The sequence below is a fragment of the Erithacus rubecula genome (assembly GCF_903797595.1).
Source record: "Erithacus rubecula genome assembly, chromosome: 6".
Lineage (NCBI taxonomy): Eukaryota > Metazoa > Chordata > Aves > Passeriformes > Muscicapidae > Erithacus > Erithacus rubecula.
In genome coordinates this window covers 27,337,212-27,354,551 of record NC_136688.1, presented here as the reverse complement: position 1 = coordinate 27,354,551, position 17,340 = coordinate 27,337,212, and the positions used below count along the sequence as shown (strand labels likewise).

The following is a 17,340-nucleotide window of genomic DNA, read 5'->3' as shown; positions in this document are numbered from 1 at the left end:
GGTGTGGCTTTGCACTGACCGCTTTTGTATTTCTTTCCATGAGACGTCTTATGTCCCTGACTTGATTGCGTTGATTTCCACAGGGATGAGCATGCATGACTCACTCTATGTCCTTGCCTGGACTCCCCTTCAAGCATTCGTGAGTGGTGCAGCAAGGTCACAGTGCCCACAGATTAACTGCTGCCAAGGATGCAGCATGCCCTGGAAGATGACAGTGTTGCTGGAATGCTATCGGTGCGGAGGGGATCCTGCCTCTCTTTTCCTCACTAACTTATTTTGGAGAAGAAAGCTGGGTGGGGAAAGAGAGTACCCCAACCATTACATTTTCTGATTTGAGAAAAAGCTTCTTCCCCTTAGCAATGCCAGAAGACTATTTGTCATTCTCAGTAGCCTTCTGCCATCTCAGTAGAGGGTTAGTATTCTGCTTTGATCAAGGAGACAGACATTTACCCACAAAGCAATCATCAGGATGCTTCAACTTCTGCTGTGAAATCAGCCTTGTTAAGTATTCCTTGTTAAGTATCTGTCATCCATCTGTCAAAACCATACAGTTCATTTGGGGACACCAATTACATATCCAAACAACTGAGCCTTGCCAGAGCAACCATCTCCATGCTAACCTGCTCAGCCTCAGAAGGCAGGTGAAAGGCCAGAGTTGAGGGTGAGGCAGAGATGATGCTTTTATTTTTTGGCAATTATAGGGGGATAAAAAACCAATATGGTTTTAAACAAAGGAATTTTGTAAAATTTCAAGAAAGCAAAATGGAAGTTGTGTGCAAAGAAAATACTACAGAGTAGCTCTTCATATGAATCTGAGAGGAAAGACTGAGAACTGGATGTGAAATTGGAGCAAGCCTGGGCCCTGGCAGAGCATGGTGGAGTTAATAATATTTGTTTAACTAGAGGAGGGAAGGGAGGCTGTTGGAGCTGGCTGTGCTTGATTTCCTACAGGCATTGTACCTGCAGGGCTCCTGCAGTGGCTGTGCCCTGGAGATCCATCAGGGAGGGTGTGCTTGGGGGTGTGCTGGGATCTCCTTCCTCTTCCTCCTCTAAGTGTACTTGGTCCCATCTGCTGTGCTTGGCCATGGGATCCGGGCAGTCTGACAGCACAGCTGTGCACCCCACACTCCCAGAGCAAGTGTGTCTAAAAGCTCAGTTTAGTCTATTTTAGTTTAGTTTAGTGTGCCCTTCTGCTTTCAGCCCTTGCCAGAACCAGGAAATGCAGAAGCATATGCAAGAGAAAAATAGTGAGTGGAAAATAAATTATTATAACCTTGAAGTTTTGACTAGGCTCAGATGTGAAAAATTTATTTTAGCTGAACTATTTAGCTTCCATCTTTTAAATATATGTTTATGTGCTCCCTTACCACCCCCCTCCTTGTGATACTATTTATTTGGTATTCCTCATTGCTTCTTGAAATAAATACTAATTTATTCAACAGCAACAACTTCAAATACCACTTGCTACAAAAACATACCAGAAAGTGTCCCTAAAGGCCCTTAATGTATACAAAACCCAGTTCTGGCCTTCAGCTCTGCATCAGACACTTTCCTGTTATTTGTAGACCATTCAAGGCTGTTGTTCCACTGTTTTATTTATGATTATGGAAAACTTGAAGGGCATTCAGGGGGAAAGAATTGAGTATGTACTGTAAGAAAGGATGTAACTGTTAAAACACAGTAATAGGAATCAGGTAGCACTATCAAGAATTATTATGTGACTTGGAATAAGTAAGTGTCTCTACTTTAAATATCTCCATCTGCAAAGTGTGATTGTTTTCCTTTATCTGAGGTTTCACCAGGCTCATTAGTTATTATTGCAGTCATGTTCTGTGTTCTTTTTTTTTCTAATAAGGAATGTTTTTGGCACAAATCACTGGCAGTTATTCTCTTTGGTGGGAGAGATTTTGAATGGTAAAGAGGAATTAGTTAGCAAAGGGGTTTAGTGTTCTAAAGGGCTGTCAGCACAGCAGATCCTTTATGGCTATTCACTATCTGCCCAGGGTGAAGGAAGGTTGGATTTGGCCTGATTTCTTGTGCCACCTCCAAACAAAAATCACAAAAGCACATGGAAATAACACGAGATAGTTGTATAACTTCTACTGAGGGAGAGGGAAGCTGCTGTTAAGTCATGTAAAGCATGCATGGACCCTCCATGAGCTCTGTTTACATAGGTTGGTGCAACATAGGCAGCCAAACATGCACCTTGCTGCAAGCCTTGTTCAGCCCTCTCCCACTGGGGCTGCATTGTCAGGGCAGGAACTGACTGGGATAGAGATCAGACCATCAGATGGCAATGTCCTGGTGATGTCAGGCAGTGGTTCCTGCTGTCCCTGTGCTGAGAGCCCACGTTCAGACATCCCACAGGCTGCCTGGACCAGACGGCTTTTGTGCTGTGCAGGGTGGGCGGAGGCTGCACTCAGGCACTGCCTTCCTGCACCCCTGCAACTCAGAGGTCCTGGGAACAAAACCCAGGCCATGGTGTCTGCACAGCAGATAAGCAACTGGGCTTTGAAGCTATAGGGGAAGCAGATACGACCTTTAAAATAGCATTAGGCCACTCTGCAGAGAGACACAGGCACAGGCCTAAGAGCCAGGAAACACATTGCAGCTCTAGCAGAACCTCTTTGCATTGGTCTGACCCCTCATCTGAGTTGTTCTAACATGTTATTTCCACATGAGCCAAAGGGGATCACTTCTCCACTGAGAGACGAGAGTCTTCTCATTAACATTTACATGTAACTTTGAAATGCTTCTGCAGGCAGTGCTAGTATGGTGCAATACTATTTGGTAGAAAAAACTTGACAAAGACTCTGTAAACAGAGTGTTGCTCTCATTATTTTTCCTTGGTAAAACAGTGGCCCTCACACAGGGAGCAAAACATACTAAAACCAGCCTGAGAGATCTATAAGTAGCTTGCAATGGGAACATCTCCCACCCCTGTCACGCTACACATTATTTTGCCCATGGCTTCCCAAGCATGTGGAAATCTCCCAGGTGAGTGAAGCTGTGCCATCAGCAGTCACTACTTTACCTGAAAGCTAAAGGAGGCTGGCAGCCTTTCACACTTATGAGCCCACCTCTGCCCCCTCAGCGAGATGCTGAGTACCTTGGGGGCCCAGGCAGGTGGGATTTCCTGACATGCTGACACAGTTATCCCACCTGCACCAAGCAGGCATTCCAAGTGTGTACCTCATTGGTGGGGATGTGTACCCAGAGCACAGCCCATCAGAGCCTAGAAGTGCACAGAGCAGAGGTCACAGTGAGATGCAAGCAGCACCACAGGACCCTGGTCAGGCTGTGTGCCCTGACTGTACATTGCTGGGAGTGAGTCAGCCAGCTGCACTCATATCATTTCAAGCCTAAAATTCAGGGCTACCCTCTGAACTGAATTTCTTCATTCCAGGAGGCTACACAACTAAAATAATTCTGCTTTTTAAAAAGCTGCTTTAAAATTTGCTGGGTTGGTAAGAAATGCTAATGCATAAGCAGCCCAGGATGTTGGTGTAACTTGTTTGACAGAAGCAACAGCAGAACTTCTTCGCTCATTAAAAATGTCCCAAATGGATCAAGTAGCTTTGTCATCGAATTTCCTCTGGAGTGCCTAGGATGATGCAGTTGAACCTGCAGAAGACTCAGCAAGCAGACCCGTCTCACCAGAGACAACTTGAGAAGTCACAACAGCATGGCCACGGCCTACAGATGCCCTGTGGCATGTTTGTGGATAGCTCTGTGTGGGAGGAAGCTGATCTGTCTGGCACTGATTCAGCACTAGCAGAGGGCACAACAGAGATGTCCTCATATTTAAAGGAAGTTTTGCACCCACAACTGCTTTGGGGGGTTCAATACTCACACTCACTAGTGCTGGACATGTTCCCACTAATTTGTTCATGACTTTGAAAGCTGAAGCACTTCTCATTTCCCTAGCTCCTGTGGAACACATTGCAATTTGGGTGAGGAGGAGGCAAGATTGTCCTCTGATTGGACTGCATTGCATTTCTGATTGGTGTCTGAGGATCTAATAACTTCAGTGTACCATGCTGGCCCTGGCTAGCTGTCAGAGCAAGGCTCTGAGCAAAGAACCATTTTTTAATCAATACAGAAGTGAAAGTGGCTGTGTTTTTACTTGCTTCTGGTACTACATGGCTTTTGCCACTTTGTGCGCACCATGTGTGTGTGAAGTTACCCTCACGATAGAAATCAATCTGATTTAAGAGAGGATTGACCATGACTGAAGAATTATTGACTCTGTCTGCAGACACATATTTATTTGCATCAACCTGTGATTCAGGGTGAACAGGTTCCCTTAGGGCTGAGGCCAAGAGAGAATGCCAACCTTGCATAGCCTGTGGTGTGTTGATGCTCTGAAATGCTGGAAGGCAGAAGAAGGCTCAGCTTGCCACCTGCACAGTGCAGGGATATCACAGCTTTCTACTCAGATGGATCAGTAGTTTTGTGCTCCTAGGAATTTCATTAGACAGGATAGACAAGGCAGTATGCAGCATGTAGCAAATGACAAATTGCATAAAGAGTATCATGGTGGAAAGACATCCAAGCAGAAAATTTAAGGGAAGAAGGGGTAAAAAGTCAATGTGAAGGATGCTCTTCCCAGTACTTTTCATCATGGGAAAACGTGAAAAGAGTGGAACGGGCTGTAAATAGAGTGGGAGAATGAAAAGGCGGAGCATAACTCTAGATAAAATGCCTTTAGGGGCTTGCAGGCAGGCAGGCACTGCAGGAAGAGAAGGCAATGGAGGTATTGCTCCACAAGTAGAGGCAAGGACGACCTGGATAGTTTCAGCTGTGTGAGTTCAACTGTGCTGACCAAGAGTAATCAGAGATAAGGTAAAAACTAGCTGAGGCAAGACTGTGAGCAACAGGGTTGCTGTCCCATAACAGTGATGCTCTCCAAAACCAAAGGTTACAGGTTTGATTCAGAGCCTCCTCCAGCTGGTGCTGTTCCAGCCCATAGTGCTGGAGCCATGTTCCCCTGTCATGTAACAGGGATGAAGGTGCACTCTGTCTGCCACAGGGAGTTGTGTAACCACCATACCTGTGTGTGTTCTTTCCCTGCAGATACCAATGTCATACGATACATCCAGCTGACAGAGATGAAGCTCAGCAGATGTTCCCAGAGAGAGAAGGAAACCTTGTGAAAATTAAGCCGCTTCAGCTGAAGTGCCCAAGGGGAAACATTTCCTTCCTAGAAGTTCATTTGGTGGATTTTCCCGTTTGCTCTGCCTCATCCTCATTTCCTCATCCATCCACTCTCCCTTGCTCTTCATTGAATATCAGTTTTGAAATGAAAGAGACTTGGACGCTGGATATGGCTGCTTGCCAGCCATGGTAATACCCCTTCCCCGTGGCAAAAGAGCACAACAACTACAGCCAGCCTTGTTCCCAGACAGTGTCACACACCTGGAGTAGGCAATGCTGGGGGACCTGTCTGGTCCTGAACTGACTGCCTATTACCTATTAGGGAAGCAACCTCCAGAACAACGACTTCCTGACCAGGCAAGCTGGAGACAGAGGATTTCTTCTCTGAGTGATCACTGGAGCTTGGAAGAGATAAGAAACCAAGAGAGCCACTGGTCATTCCACAGGGGACAGCAAATACCTTTTTACCATCAGTTCCCTCTGCCTGCTTCTCCAGTGTGTGTTATTGGTCTCCAGTGAGAGCTCACATGCTCCCAGTCTCCTGTCAGTGAAAACTCTTTCTAAACATCCTCTTGATGAAAGCACAGAGCACCCTATGAACCCCCTGCTGAGCTGTCCCGGTGCTGGAGGAGAAGGCTGTGGGTCACCACAGAGTGCTGAATGGACTGTGAAAGCATGGTGTACAGTGTGAGGGAAAAACTGTGAAAAAATTCATTAAAGGCAAATAAAAATTATTCATAGGCAACAAGTCCGGGCATTGCTTTTCAAAGGAGACTCTTTGGTTCCCTGTGTCCAGACAGACAACATTATCTAGTGAGGAGGCAGCATGGGGTGGGGAAAAAGGGATGTCTCCATTCTTACTTTGGCTCTACCCATGCCTTGCTGTGTGATCTTGGGCAAGTCACTTTTAACCTCTTGGTGCCTCGGTTTCCCTATCTGTACACTAGGGATAATAATACTTCCCTACCTCGCAGGGGTGTTGTGAGGATGTATCAGTTAATGTTTGTCAGTACAGTGATGTACAGTGCTTATTATTAGTACATTGGATTGAGGTCTTGATTCTCCCACCTTGTGCTGGTGCTTCCTGTGTCCTGTTTTTTTTCTTTGGTAGGAGAATGTGGTGCTGACAACAGGGTAGGACCAACAGCTTTGGAGCCTATTTTGGCAGCCCAGAGGGCCTGTTTAGTCCTTCTCCAGCAGTTTGATCTTTTCTGAGAGCTCTGTCTCCTTGATTCAAAGGTCCTTTTCTGAAACTGCCAATAATGGGATTAGTAGGTGCCACAAACATATTCTCAGTGTGACTTGCCCCAGGAGTGGCATGTGTTTCCAGTTTCAGGATATACATGAGTGGTTTTATCCCGCGGTGGTCAGTGTCAACAGCAGAAACACAGAAACTGAAACGGAGCTGAACAGACAAAGTTCAGCCAAGTGCTTTAGTTCCAGCAGACACGGTATCTGCAGACAGTTGACTATGGCATCCCACACTCCAGCTGTGGTATCTGGCCACATTCTTCTCCAGTCAAAATTTAAGATAGTTGTTAGAGAAACATCAAGAGAAAAGGCAAATTGAATATAAGCCAAAAGTGTGCCCTAGCAGCCAGGAAGGCCAACTGTGTCCTGGGGGCATTGGGCACAGTATTGTCAGCTAGGTAAGGGAGGGGATTGTCCCGCCCTGCTCTTCACTGAGGCGGCCTCACCTTGAGTGCTGGGGGCAGTTTTGGGCACCACAATATAAAAATGACAAGAAGCTACTAGAGGATACCTAAAGGAGGGCTGTAAAGATGGTCAAGGGCCTTGAGGGGAAGCTGTGTAAGAAGTAGTTGAGGTCACTTGGTCTGCTCATCCTGGAGGAGTCTGAGGGGGGATCTCATTGTTGTCTTTAACATCCTCACGACAGGAAGCAGAGGGAGGCACTAATCTCTTTTCTCTGGTGACCAGTGACAGGACCCAAGGTAAAGCATGAAGCTGAGTTGAAGAGATTTAAGTTGAATATTAGGAAAAGGTTCTTCACTCAGAGGGTGAGTAGGCACTGGAACAGGGTCCCCAGGGAAGTGGTCACAGCACTATGCCTGGCAGAGTTTAAGAAGCATTTGGAAAATGCTCTCAGACACATGGTGTGACTCTTGGTCTTGCCATGTGTAGGGCCAGGAGTTGGACTTGATGAACTTTGTGGGTGCCTTCCAGCTCAGGATGTTTGTGATTCTATGACTTTATGAAATCTCTGTCATTGTCTGAAAGAACTTCAGTCGTACTATTTAGTACAGGAACTTTAGTACAGGAACACATCCAGCTCACATTGGGGCTGGAGAAGAGACCATCTAAAAGTCACATATGTCCCCGAAATAAGACAGACCTACCTCAGTTGTGTAAAGCTTAAGATCAGCTGGGATGGCACCAGAAGTTAATGTTCCTCAGGTGGGTGGTGAAGAGCAGCTGCTTCCCAAAACCAGAAACAGTGTGCAGCTACTGTGAAGGAAAGGGCTGCTGGAGGCAGCACAGTCACCTTCTTCAGATGGCTGTTGGTTCACACGTCTGGGTCACAAATAGTGAGGACCCCTGCCCATTACTACAGAATCTAAGCAATAAATGGAACTAAACCTGCTAGGAAGAGAATTTAAAGACAAGGAGGACAAATGAAGGAATTTCTGTAAGTGGTTGTGAACCAGACCAGAAAATAAGGGTTAATCAGAGATGTGCTTGGGTGCATATAAGGTGTACCTAGAAATGCATAAAAGACAGCATTAGTAAGGTTGTTGTTCTCAGGCACATGCAGTCTAATATATCCTAAATACATCACAGCACATAAAAAATTCAAATAGAGGTGACTCTCCCCTACTTCATATTGCTGATGACAGTTTATCCTGCAGCCGCATGTGTCTCTTCACTGGGAGTGAAATGAGGATTCATCCTGCAGGCAATGCAGAAGAGGACACCACCTACGCAAACAGTCTCTGCCCCGGGAAAGCTCATGCAAGCAGAGACAAGCTTGTTACTCATGACCTTAATGTAAGAGAAAGGGCATTCTCCAGCCACTGGAGATGTAGGGCCATGACTGTCATTTTGTCTGGGAACAATTTTAGCCCTCACAATGGCTTCACTGATGTACTGTCACTGCATCAGTGCCATGTATATATTAATATAGAAAGGACACAGCAGGCTCCAGTCTCCTCATTTTTCAGCATCTTTGCTTCCAGGAACACTGCAAAGGTTTTGGGAAAGATGGAAGTTTTTGAATGTGCATAATAAAAAGATTTCATAGAGCCTTCAGGTGCTACACAACCACCTATTTCCTTCAGAAAACTGTTGTCCTTACATACACTGACAGCCAGAGCACCTGTAAACAGTGACACTTGCACCAGAGGCTGGAAGAAGGAAGTCACCAAAGAGAGAACAGAGTTGGTGACTGTTTCATCCAGTGACACTGAGTTTGAGACAATTATGGACACACCTTTTCCAGTGAGTGGTCCTTATCAGCCAGATATGGAGGTGTGGGCAGAGGCCACCCAATTCCACTGCTGCAGGGTAGACCTTGTTGTAGGGAGTTGGAGATACACTCTTCAAGGTAGCCATGTCCACTACAAGTTGATGGTGTATTTCTGCAGAGCAGTCAAGTAGCAATGTGAAAATACACATCCTGGAATCCCAAAAAAGTAAAAAAAGCTTTAGCTCAGCCAGGTGGTGTATCTGTATGTCAACATGCAGTACACAGAGGAATGAACTCAGGCCCCTGCCTATACCCAGCAAGGCAAAAGTGTCCTCAGTGCAGTGGGAAGTGAGCTCATTCATCCATCTCATGGTAAAACAGCTGGAACAAAATGGCAGGTGCCAGGCAGAGCAGTAGGACAGCAAGCAGGGACTGAGAATAAAAGGAGAGAGGGATGAGATGATCATGGGATACAAAATATGAGCCAAATACAGGTTCATGGACAGAATGATAATTGAACTAGAAAAAAAAGCTACCAAAGGCTTAGACACGCTATTTGCAGTTCATTACAATGCCCAGTTTTGGCAGGATACACAGCAGGGAAAAAAGACAGCAAGATTAGATGTGATTTTTCCAGTTGGAGGGGGCAAAAGAGGGGGAGGCTTTCCTTCCTGCTGCACAATCGTTTTTGAAAGTGCAAGGAGAGGACAAACAGATGCTGGTTGTGGAAGTTTTCCAAATATGTGTTAACAGTTGCTCTTGGTAAAAGTGGCTTGAACAGGGTGGAGATGTCTTTCTTAAAATTAGGGAGAGGGTATGACTATTTCCAGAACTGATGGGAAGGCAAAGGTCTGGATGTTCTTGCTTACTAGTGAAATCCAGGAGCCTCTAAGATGAAAAGGAGGGTCATGCGTGCAGAGCAACCCCTTTAGCTGTGCATCTCCATTTATCTTCCCCAGAATTCCTCTGCAAACCTCCTCTGTATAAATGTTCTTGACAAAATACAGCCAGCAGGCCCAGGAGTGGCTGTGTTCTCATGCTTCGTATAACATCTCCAGAGGGTTGATCTGAACTGTTTTCTTTATGATCAGTCCCTTGATGATACCCTTTTGATTTGCTTTTTTCCTAGGAGCAGGAGAAGGGAAGGGGAAGGGGGAGGATATGCATTGGGTAAAGGTGAAATCAAACAAAATTCACTAAGTCAGGTCCTGCTGACTATCTGTTTTCTTTGGTTGGTTATTCACCTTTCCTCCTGCACCCTGAAGGACACTGATGTTCTTCTCAAGTTTCTATGGTGAAATTTCTTGATCTGCACAATATTTTAGAGGCTTGAGCGGTAGTTACTTAAATAAGGAGGAACAGTGGTGGGCTAATGACCCCCAGGTGGGATGCTTTGGAGTAAATGCAGTAAATTATCAGGTTTCTTAACACTATCCATGTATTTGCATAACCAATTACTTAAGATCACTCTAGCTCATGAGAAGTGGATTCCAGAGATTGTTCTTTAGGAGTTCCTTGGTTACTAAGGTGCTACATGCTGTACCACTCCCTCCTCCTCCCCCCCAACAACAGCCTGCCTCAGTGGAGGTGATGAAAAGACAAGGCACTGTCCTGGTTCTTCACACAGCAGCAATTGAAGGAAGGTAAGCTCATGGATACATGATAAGAACATAAGAAGAAACCCATAGCAGTAACTTCAAGGCAGTTAGCAGCTTGTGAGATTGAAGGGCATGTAAGTGGTCCCACAGAGGTAGGGAGGAGAAAACCTCCTCTCTCCTTTGCTTCCCAGAGGGGTTCTCCCTCTATCACAGTATGGGCTAGCTCAAACTCTGTTCAGCCCAGAGAACTGTGCCTACAGAAACTCTTTCCAGCAGCAGTTGTGGTCTGGAATCAGGAAACAAATAGACTGTGTAGTGCCCAGGAAATTACCTTCTTACTCTGACTTCACACTCACTCCTTATCCTTTGGAAAGCACCTGTTGCTATAAGACAGACAAGGGGACACGTATAACACTATTCACCATGTCCTTGGTGAATTAAGCTGCTCTCCAAGAGAGGTGTCACAGGCCCTACCACAGCCTCATTTTTTTCCTTTACTGCCAGCCAAGTCTTACACACAACAGCAGTTCTGCAAAACCAACTTCCACAGCTTTTCCTTTCAGAGAGCTCCCCTTCACCACATTTTGCCTGGAGGGAACATGAGCCTGTGCCAGCTGGTAGCTACCTCTGGCAGCTCCCCATCGCTGGTTAGGAAATAATTTGTAATGCAGCCAGGTGGAACTGCAAGGGCGCCAGGAAATAAGAAGAGGAATTTGGCTGGGGCTTTGGGGCCAACATAGATTGTCATACAAGTAGTGCCACCAGATCTTCAGTTATTCCTTGTGCTCAGGTGCAGAATGCCCAGGACCACTGTATAACCACACTCCAGGCACTCAGAGAGCTCCCTGTTGTGCTCCACAGCCTACAGAGGAGATGGCAGATGAGCTCAGAGGAAGGGTGAATCACCCATGTACTCTCTGCATTGTACTATTTTCTCCTTAGAGCTGAGCTAACAGAAGCATATGAGCATACGTTCTCTTGTCTATTGTCAGAGTATCAAATCAAGACTGTGATTAATCTGAAACTCTACATTTTTGGTATTAGACCCCAGCTTACCTCAGTACTATAAAAATTTGGTATTAACTTTGTGTAATGTTGATGTCTAAAATGCAAAATATGAGATGATAGAAGATGACAGAACAGCTTTCTATAAAGAATTTTGCCAAGAAAAAAAAATCACTTTTTTTGAAAACAAAAGAAAAAATACCTGGTTACTAAAGACAGAAGTGATATTTAATAATAATAATAATAATAATAATCATCATCATCATCATCATCATCTCAACTGGTGATTCTTTCCCAACATTTATGGTGGCATTCCTCAGTCCATGCATATGTGAATGTGCATGTGAGTGGGTGCATGAGGGGGTCATGAGGTGCAGCCCTAGAGGGAAAAATATATGAGAGAGATGAATCTGACTACATCCTGCTACCCAGTCCATCCCACAGCAGGATCTGCTCCACTTCAACCAGTCCTGACATGTTCTTCCCAACTACTTGACTCGCTGGAAATGAGAGCAGAGCAAATGCTTGGTTGCCAGTTATTGCTGTTACCCATTACCAGTTCTGCAGGCTTTTCTCTGGCCATGAATCTGCCATGAACAGAATGGTTTACACATGCTCCCCATGGAGAGAGAGGAAGGAAAAGGTATTCCAAGGGAAGCAAGAGCTTCATCGAATGTGAAAGCCAGCCTGAATGAAAACTCTCATGACAAATCAATAAAAGCACATGCAATTCAGAGTCTGGGATCCTGTTTGAGCAAGAAAGCAGAATGAAAGTATCTTAAATGACAGTTTAAGTGGGAAAAAGCAGACAGGAGAAAGACACACAGATCCCATACCTAAAAGTCTGAAAGACCTGGCAGGAGCTCTGACTCCAGGGCAGAGAAGGGTTTTTTGAAATGGGAGACATGAGGAGTGAAATGCAAGAGGAAATTAAAAAATGGAATGTGGTAGAAAAATTAAAATATAGAGCTGATAGCGAGTCTTCCCACCCCAGTAGGACTTGGGCATCTGGGTAATCAGACCCTGCCATAGCTCTGACTCTGTAGGCAGAAGGAGGAAAAGTGAGGCCAGTGTCAACCTGAGGACACAAAGAGGAGACCTCAAGAGTGGCTGCCTGCTGGATCTTTTAATGCTGATCCCTTTCTTTTGCCTTTGTATTGCTTTCAATATCGTGAACCAAGAGACAGCCCAAATGCCTTATCCTGATGTATTTCTTAACACATGACAGCAACATCAGGGTTGGGGGGACAGGAATAACAGGGTCATCATTTTAAGACCTATTTTAGCTAGAAGTGGTAAGCCATCTTCATTATGTTTTTGGGGACAGAGTTATTCTAAGCCCTGAAACAAGGCAAATGACAGCTTTTTTTCAAGGCTGATATTTTCTTGCTAACTTCAAATTCCAGCTCTTATGCCAAAGTTGTTCATAAAAGCAGGCTGCTGCTTCAGTTTGGTAGGGGGAGCTATTGCTATCAATGTTTCTGCCTCAGCACTGGTCCAAACTCAGATGTAGTTGTACCTGGTTCCTCCTGCAGTGGCATTTTCATCTCATGTTCAAATGTTGTTCAGCATGTGATAATAAATTGTGTTTTAATGACCACAGGAAAAAAGTACATATTCAAATTATCCAGGATGAACCAGATGGAATAAGTGTTTCTCTGATTTTGCTTAGCAAAGACATCTGGGGAATTTACAGTTGGGAACAAAGGATTTTCACTTAACCAACAATGGATGGTTGGCAGCCAGTCTAGCTGCCAGTGTAATTTCATGATGGCAGCCCAAAGAAAGCAACTTAGCATGGCCTTGAACAGCCTCAGTAGAAAGCCATGTGCAGGATGGACCGTGTTTTTTGGCTCCCTGAAAAGAGCAGGTGGTAGAGCTACAGCCTCTGCAGGCTTCCTCCACTTCACACAGCAGCAGTACTGGGTTGCAGCAGAGCTTTTGGCAGCAGATAAACCCCCAGCTGTTTCATGTTCTACATGAAGTTCCTACAAACTTCTGGTTAGAGAAGTGGCCACATACAAATGGCATATTCCTCACTCAGAAGTGGTCTCCCGCATTTTGTTGGGGCTGAATTAGATCCAAACTAACAGCTTGCTGAATTCAGTAGGTTGTCTTTGAGGCTCAGCTGCCTCTTGGCAGGCTCTGAGAATTGACTCAGGGAGAGCATATGAGCCCAAGGACACAAGCCAAGATGCCAGCCCTTTCATGGGGTCCTTTGGATGGCCTCTAGCTGAGCAAGATATGGGCCTGAGCCTGGATAGTCACAAAAAAGCAAGGTCTCATCTGAGCAGAACAGATGTGTGACCCTTTCATGGTCCAGAGGCCAGGCCCTCACATCAGCTCCCCATGCTGCAGGGGGATGTCACAAAGCCAGGACTGACAGCTGGCTGGCACTTCCCCACTGCTAACAACCCTCACAGTTTTGACTATCCCAGTCTTTGGTGCTGGGCCTGCTCTGTCACCCTGAGGTCGAGGTAGGTCTCTCTTTCTAAAAGCCCTTTAAAACCTCAGTATTAAGGACTCCAAACATCAGCAAATAAATTGTAAAAATCCATGAGATTTTTTTGGAGCTCAGAAGGGCTCAGCTTATCACTTCTTAATGTTTGTGGCAGACAAGCCTGCCTGCTGTTGCGTCACATAGACCTGGGCTTCCATATAAACACAGAAAAATAGTTATTTTGCCAGTGGCACAGCAAAATGGAAGAGCTGAGCAAGAAAAAAGCTTGCCCTGTGCATCACCAAACCAACATGTCACAGCAACCCAAACTCAATTTATCACCTCAACCTGACAAGCTCAATTGGCTGTTCTACAAACTGTCAGTCTGGGAGATTTGATTGATGTCTAAAATGATTTCCATATGTCAGAAGACAAAAAGCTGTACTCAGGAATAGAGTCTGAATCTGCAGCTTACAGGTAACTGCATAGTTAGACTCTCAGATCAGTGCTTGAGAATACAACACTCAGTTTCAGTTTGGAAAATCCTGTAATTTACAGCATACACTGTGTGTTGGTTTTAACTGGGGTAGAGTTAATTTTCTTCATAGTGGCTGGTATGGGGATGTGTTTTGGATTTGTGCTGAACACGGGGTTGATGATATAGAGATGTTTTTGTTATTGCTGAGCAGGGCTTACGCAAAGCCAAGACCTTTTCTGCTTTTCATACAGCCACACTGGTGAGGAAGTTGGGAGTGCATGGGAGGCTGGGAGGGGACACAGCCAAGAGCAGGTGAACCCAGCTGAACCAAAGGGATATTCCAGACCATATGACAGCATGCTCAGTATATAAGGTTGGGGAAAGAAGGGGGAAGAAGGATGAAGAGAGAGACATTTGAAGTGATGGTGTTTGTTTTCCCAAGTCACTGTTATGTCGGATGGGGTCCAGCTCTCCTGGAGATGGCTGAACCTGCTGCCCATGGGAAGCACTCAGTTAATTCCCTATTTTGCTCTGCTTGTGTGAACAGCTTCTGCTTTCCCTATTAAACTGTCTTTACCTCAAACCATGAGTTTTCTACCTTTTACCCTTCCAATTCTCTCCCTGGTCCAGTAGTGGGGGAGTGACTTAGTGGCTGTGTGGGGCTTGGCTGCTGGCTGGAGTTAAACCGCAACACATAGTCAAAATTCAAAATCAACAGAAAAATTAAGAACCCCACAGTATCATCAGTATTGGTTCCCATTATAAAATGATCTGCATTTTTCTTCTCTAGCAATGAATCTCCTTCTAAGACATACACTGTTGTTGAGAGACATCCCTCTTATTTTGAGTGTTCTGGGCCAGTCATGTGCCATTCCACCTGTTATTAGTCTACAGACTGATGTGGAGCTCTAGGGATCCCAGATGTTTACATCTTTGTGATGTCAGATGGACTCACTTCACTAATGAAAGATGGCTGTCTAATAAAATATGAGATCTCTCCTTTTCACTCATCAACAGCATAAATACAAAGTCCCTACAGAGACTTCACAGCTCTGTTCATGATGAGCAAACCAAACCAAGCCATGTCATCTCATACCATAAATCTGAGGAAGTACCAGCTCTGAAAACAGACTTGAAAAGATCCTCAAAAGGGCATGTACATCACCCTATTACCTTAAGGCAATTAGGTCAGATCAAGTTAAACTGCTCCTGAGAGATGTTTATCTAACATGCTCTCAAAAGCCTCCTATGACAGAATATCACTGCCTTCATAGATGAAAAGTTAAGAGACTTCTTACTACAGTTTTAATTGTCTCCTTTGCAGTGATTTAAACCAATTACTTCTTATTTCAGCTACAGTAGATATGATCAAAAAGTTAGTCTCTGTCTTTGCAGTAAGTCATTATGTTTGTGAAAGGCTCTTCTCTAGGACTGATCTTTCAGCTTCCATCAAGATTTCTTCAACTCAGCAAATTTTCTGGCTCCTTGCTTGTTCTACTCATTTCCCTACAGATTTCTTCCAGGTAGTTTACATCTTTATTGGAGTGCAGTGCTGAAAGCAGGGCAGTTCTTTAGCTATGGCCTTCCAGCACAAGACAGAGCAGAAGCATTATTTCAGAAATCCGATATATAATAGGCCTCCTTACATTTTTGCTGTACTAGCAAGACATTATTGACTCATGTTCAAGACACACTCCAGACTTCTTTGACTCAGTCCAGTTTTTCTTCTATGCTGTTGTGTTCTTTTGTACTTCTGCAGCCAACATTCCTTACTGAATTGCATCCCATGTGGCTGAGAAATAGTCAGATTCCACAAAATCAGACATACAATTCCTTTCCATAGAAATAACAGATCTCTGCTTTTTAAAGGATGGATGTGGTCAAATTTTAAGAAAAGCAAAAATAAGGATCAGCATAAAGTACCAGTTTTTGGGTGGGTAAAAATCAATATACCTGTTCCACTTCTGTACCATTGTTAACAAGTTCTACTGCACAAGCTCAGCAGTGCAGTTGAACTGAGAGTCACAGACTGTTGGGATCATCACTGACAGTCTTTCATCATGCAAAGCAACTCCTCACTCCTTTAAATTATGTTGTAGAGTCAGGCACATTCAGAATAAGCAGGATTAATAATGCTTGAGCAAGATTGGAACATTGAAGAACAAATAGCACAAAAATCAAGTGTGGTTCACCACGCCTTGCAAGCTCTTTCCCCAGCAAAACCCAGGGGCTGGTTTTGTATTAATTTGTTTTTTGGAAAGGAACCAGGCAGAAGATTCATGTTTCTTTCAAAACCTTCTAAGCAAAGGTCACAGGCAGTGCAGCCCATAGATTTGAATTACAAAATCTCCTGTGTGTCTTGGTTTTTTAGCAGCTCATGCACCTGACCATGAACAGAAAATCAGGTGATGGTCAGAAGAAATGAAAATTGAGGATGAAAGATGGAGAAAAATAAAAGAAAAATAAAAGAAAGAAGATGCTAATTGAAGTTTGTAGAGGTTTCAGTGAAGATTATGGCTTGGCTTCTCTTCATAGATTTTTATTCTGTCCTCAAAGTAGTGAGTATCTCAGTGACATCCAGAAAGATATTCTGAATGTCTGACATGCTGTTTGCTCTTTCCTAGAAAGAGAAAGTGCGTGCAGCCAAAGACTTAGCTTGGGTAGGTCATGGGTTGGAATGCACATATTCCAGTGTTTCTGTCTTTAATCAACACGTAAGAAACAAATATTGGTATCCCCCCAAGGCATTGAAGGAAATTATGCTAATTAGAGTAGCTGAGGATCTGATAGAGGGGAAAAGTGGCTCAGAAGGGGAAGAAAAGTTGTGTAGGGCAGAAGAGGCTGGACTTGTTTCCTAGTTCTGCACTCTCACTTAGTCCATGTCAGAGAGCTGTGCTGAGCCCCATTTCTCACCTCATTGAACTGCCCCATCTTCTGTTTCAGAGTATGGAAGAACTCAACAAATAACATTTCCAGCACACTTTTGAAGGGACCCAATGAGCATGAAGTATTCCTGATGCTGTTGTTAGGATTAAGAACAGAGTCTGCTGCTGAATAATTCATATGATGTGAAAAACAGCCAGCAAGTTGTTGAACAAAAATGATGTACAATGAGCCATAATTACAGAGTGGTTGTGGAGAGCAGGATGCAGATGGAGCTCTCAGGTTGGCTGCTGGTGACATCAGAGCATGGACAAACACAGATGCATGTCAGGTTGCATACTTTATTTCCTAAATT

At 44.5% G+C, this 17,340-nt stretch overlaps 1 protein-coding gene across 1 annotated transcript in view; it reads left to right on the top strand.

Moving 5' to 3' along the window:
• The window catches only part of TTC9 (tetratricopeptide repeat domain 9), a 28,270-nt gene extending 22,046 nt beyond the window's left edge, over positions 1–6,224 (top strand). The window contains exon 3 of the mRNA XM_079309808.1: positions 5,077–6,224. Coding sequence (XP_079165934.1) covers positions 5,077–5,156 — 80 coding nt within the window. The 3' untranslated portion in view covers positions 5,157–6,224. The remainder of the gene's footprint in view (positions 1–5,076) is intronic.
• Positions 6,225–17,340: the final 11,116 nt, after the last annotated feature.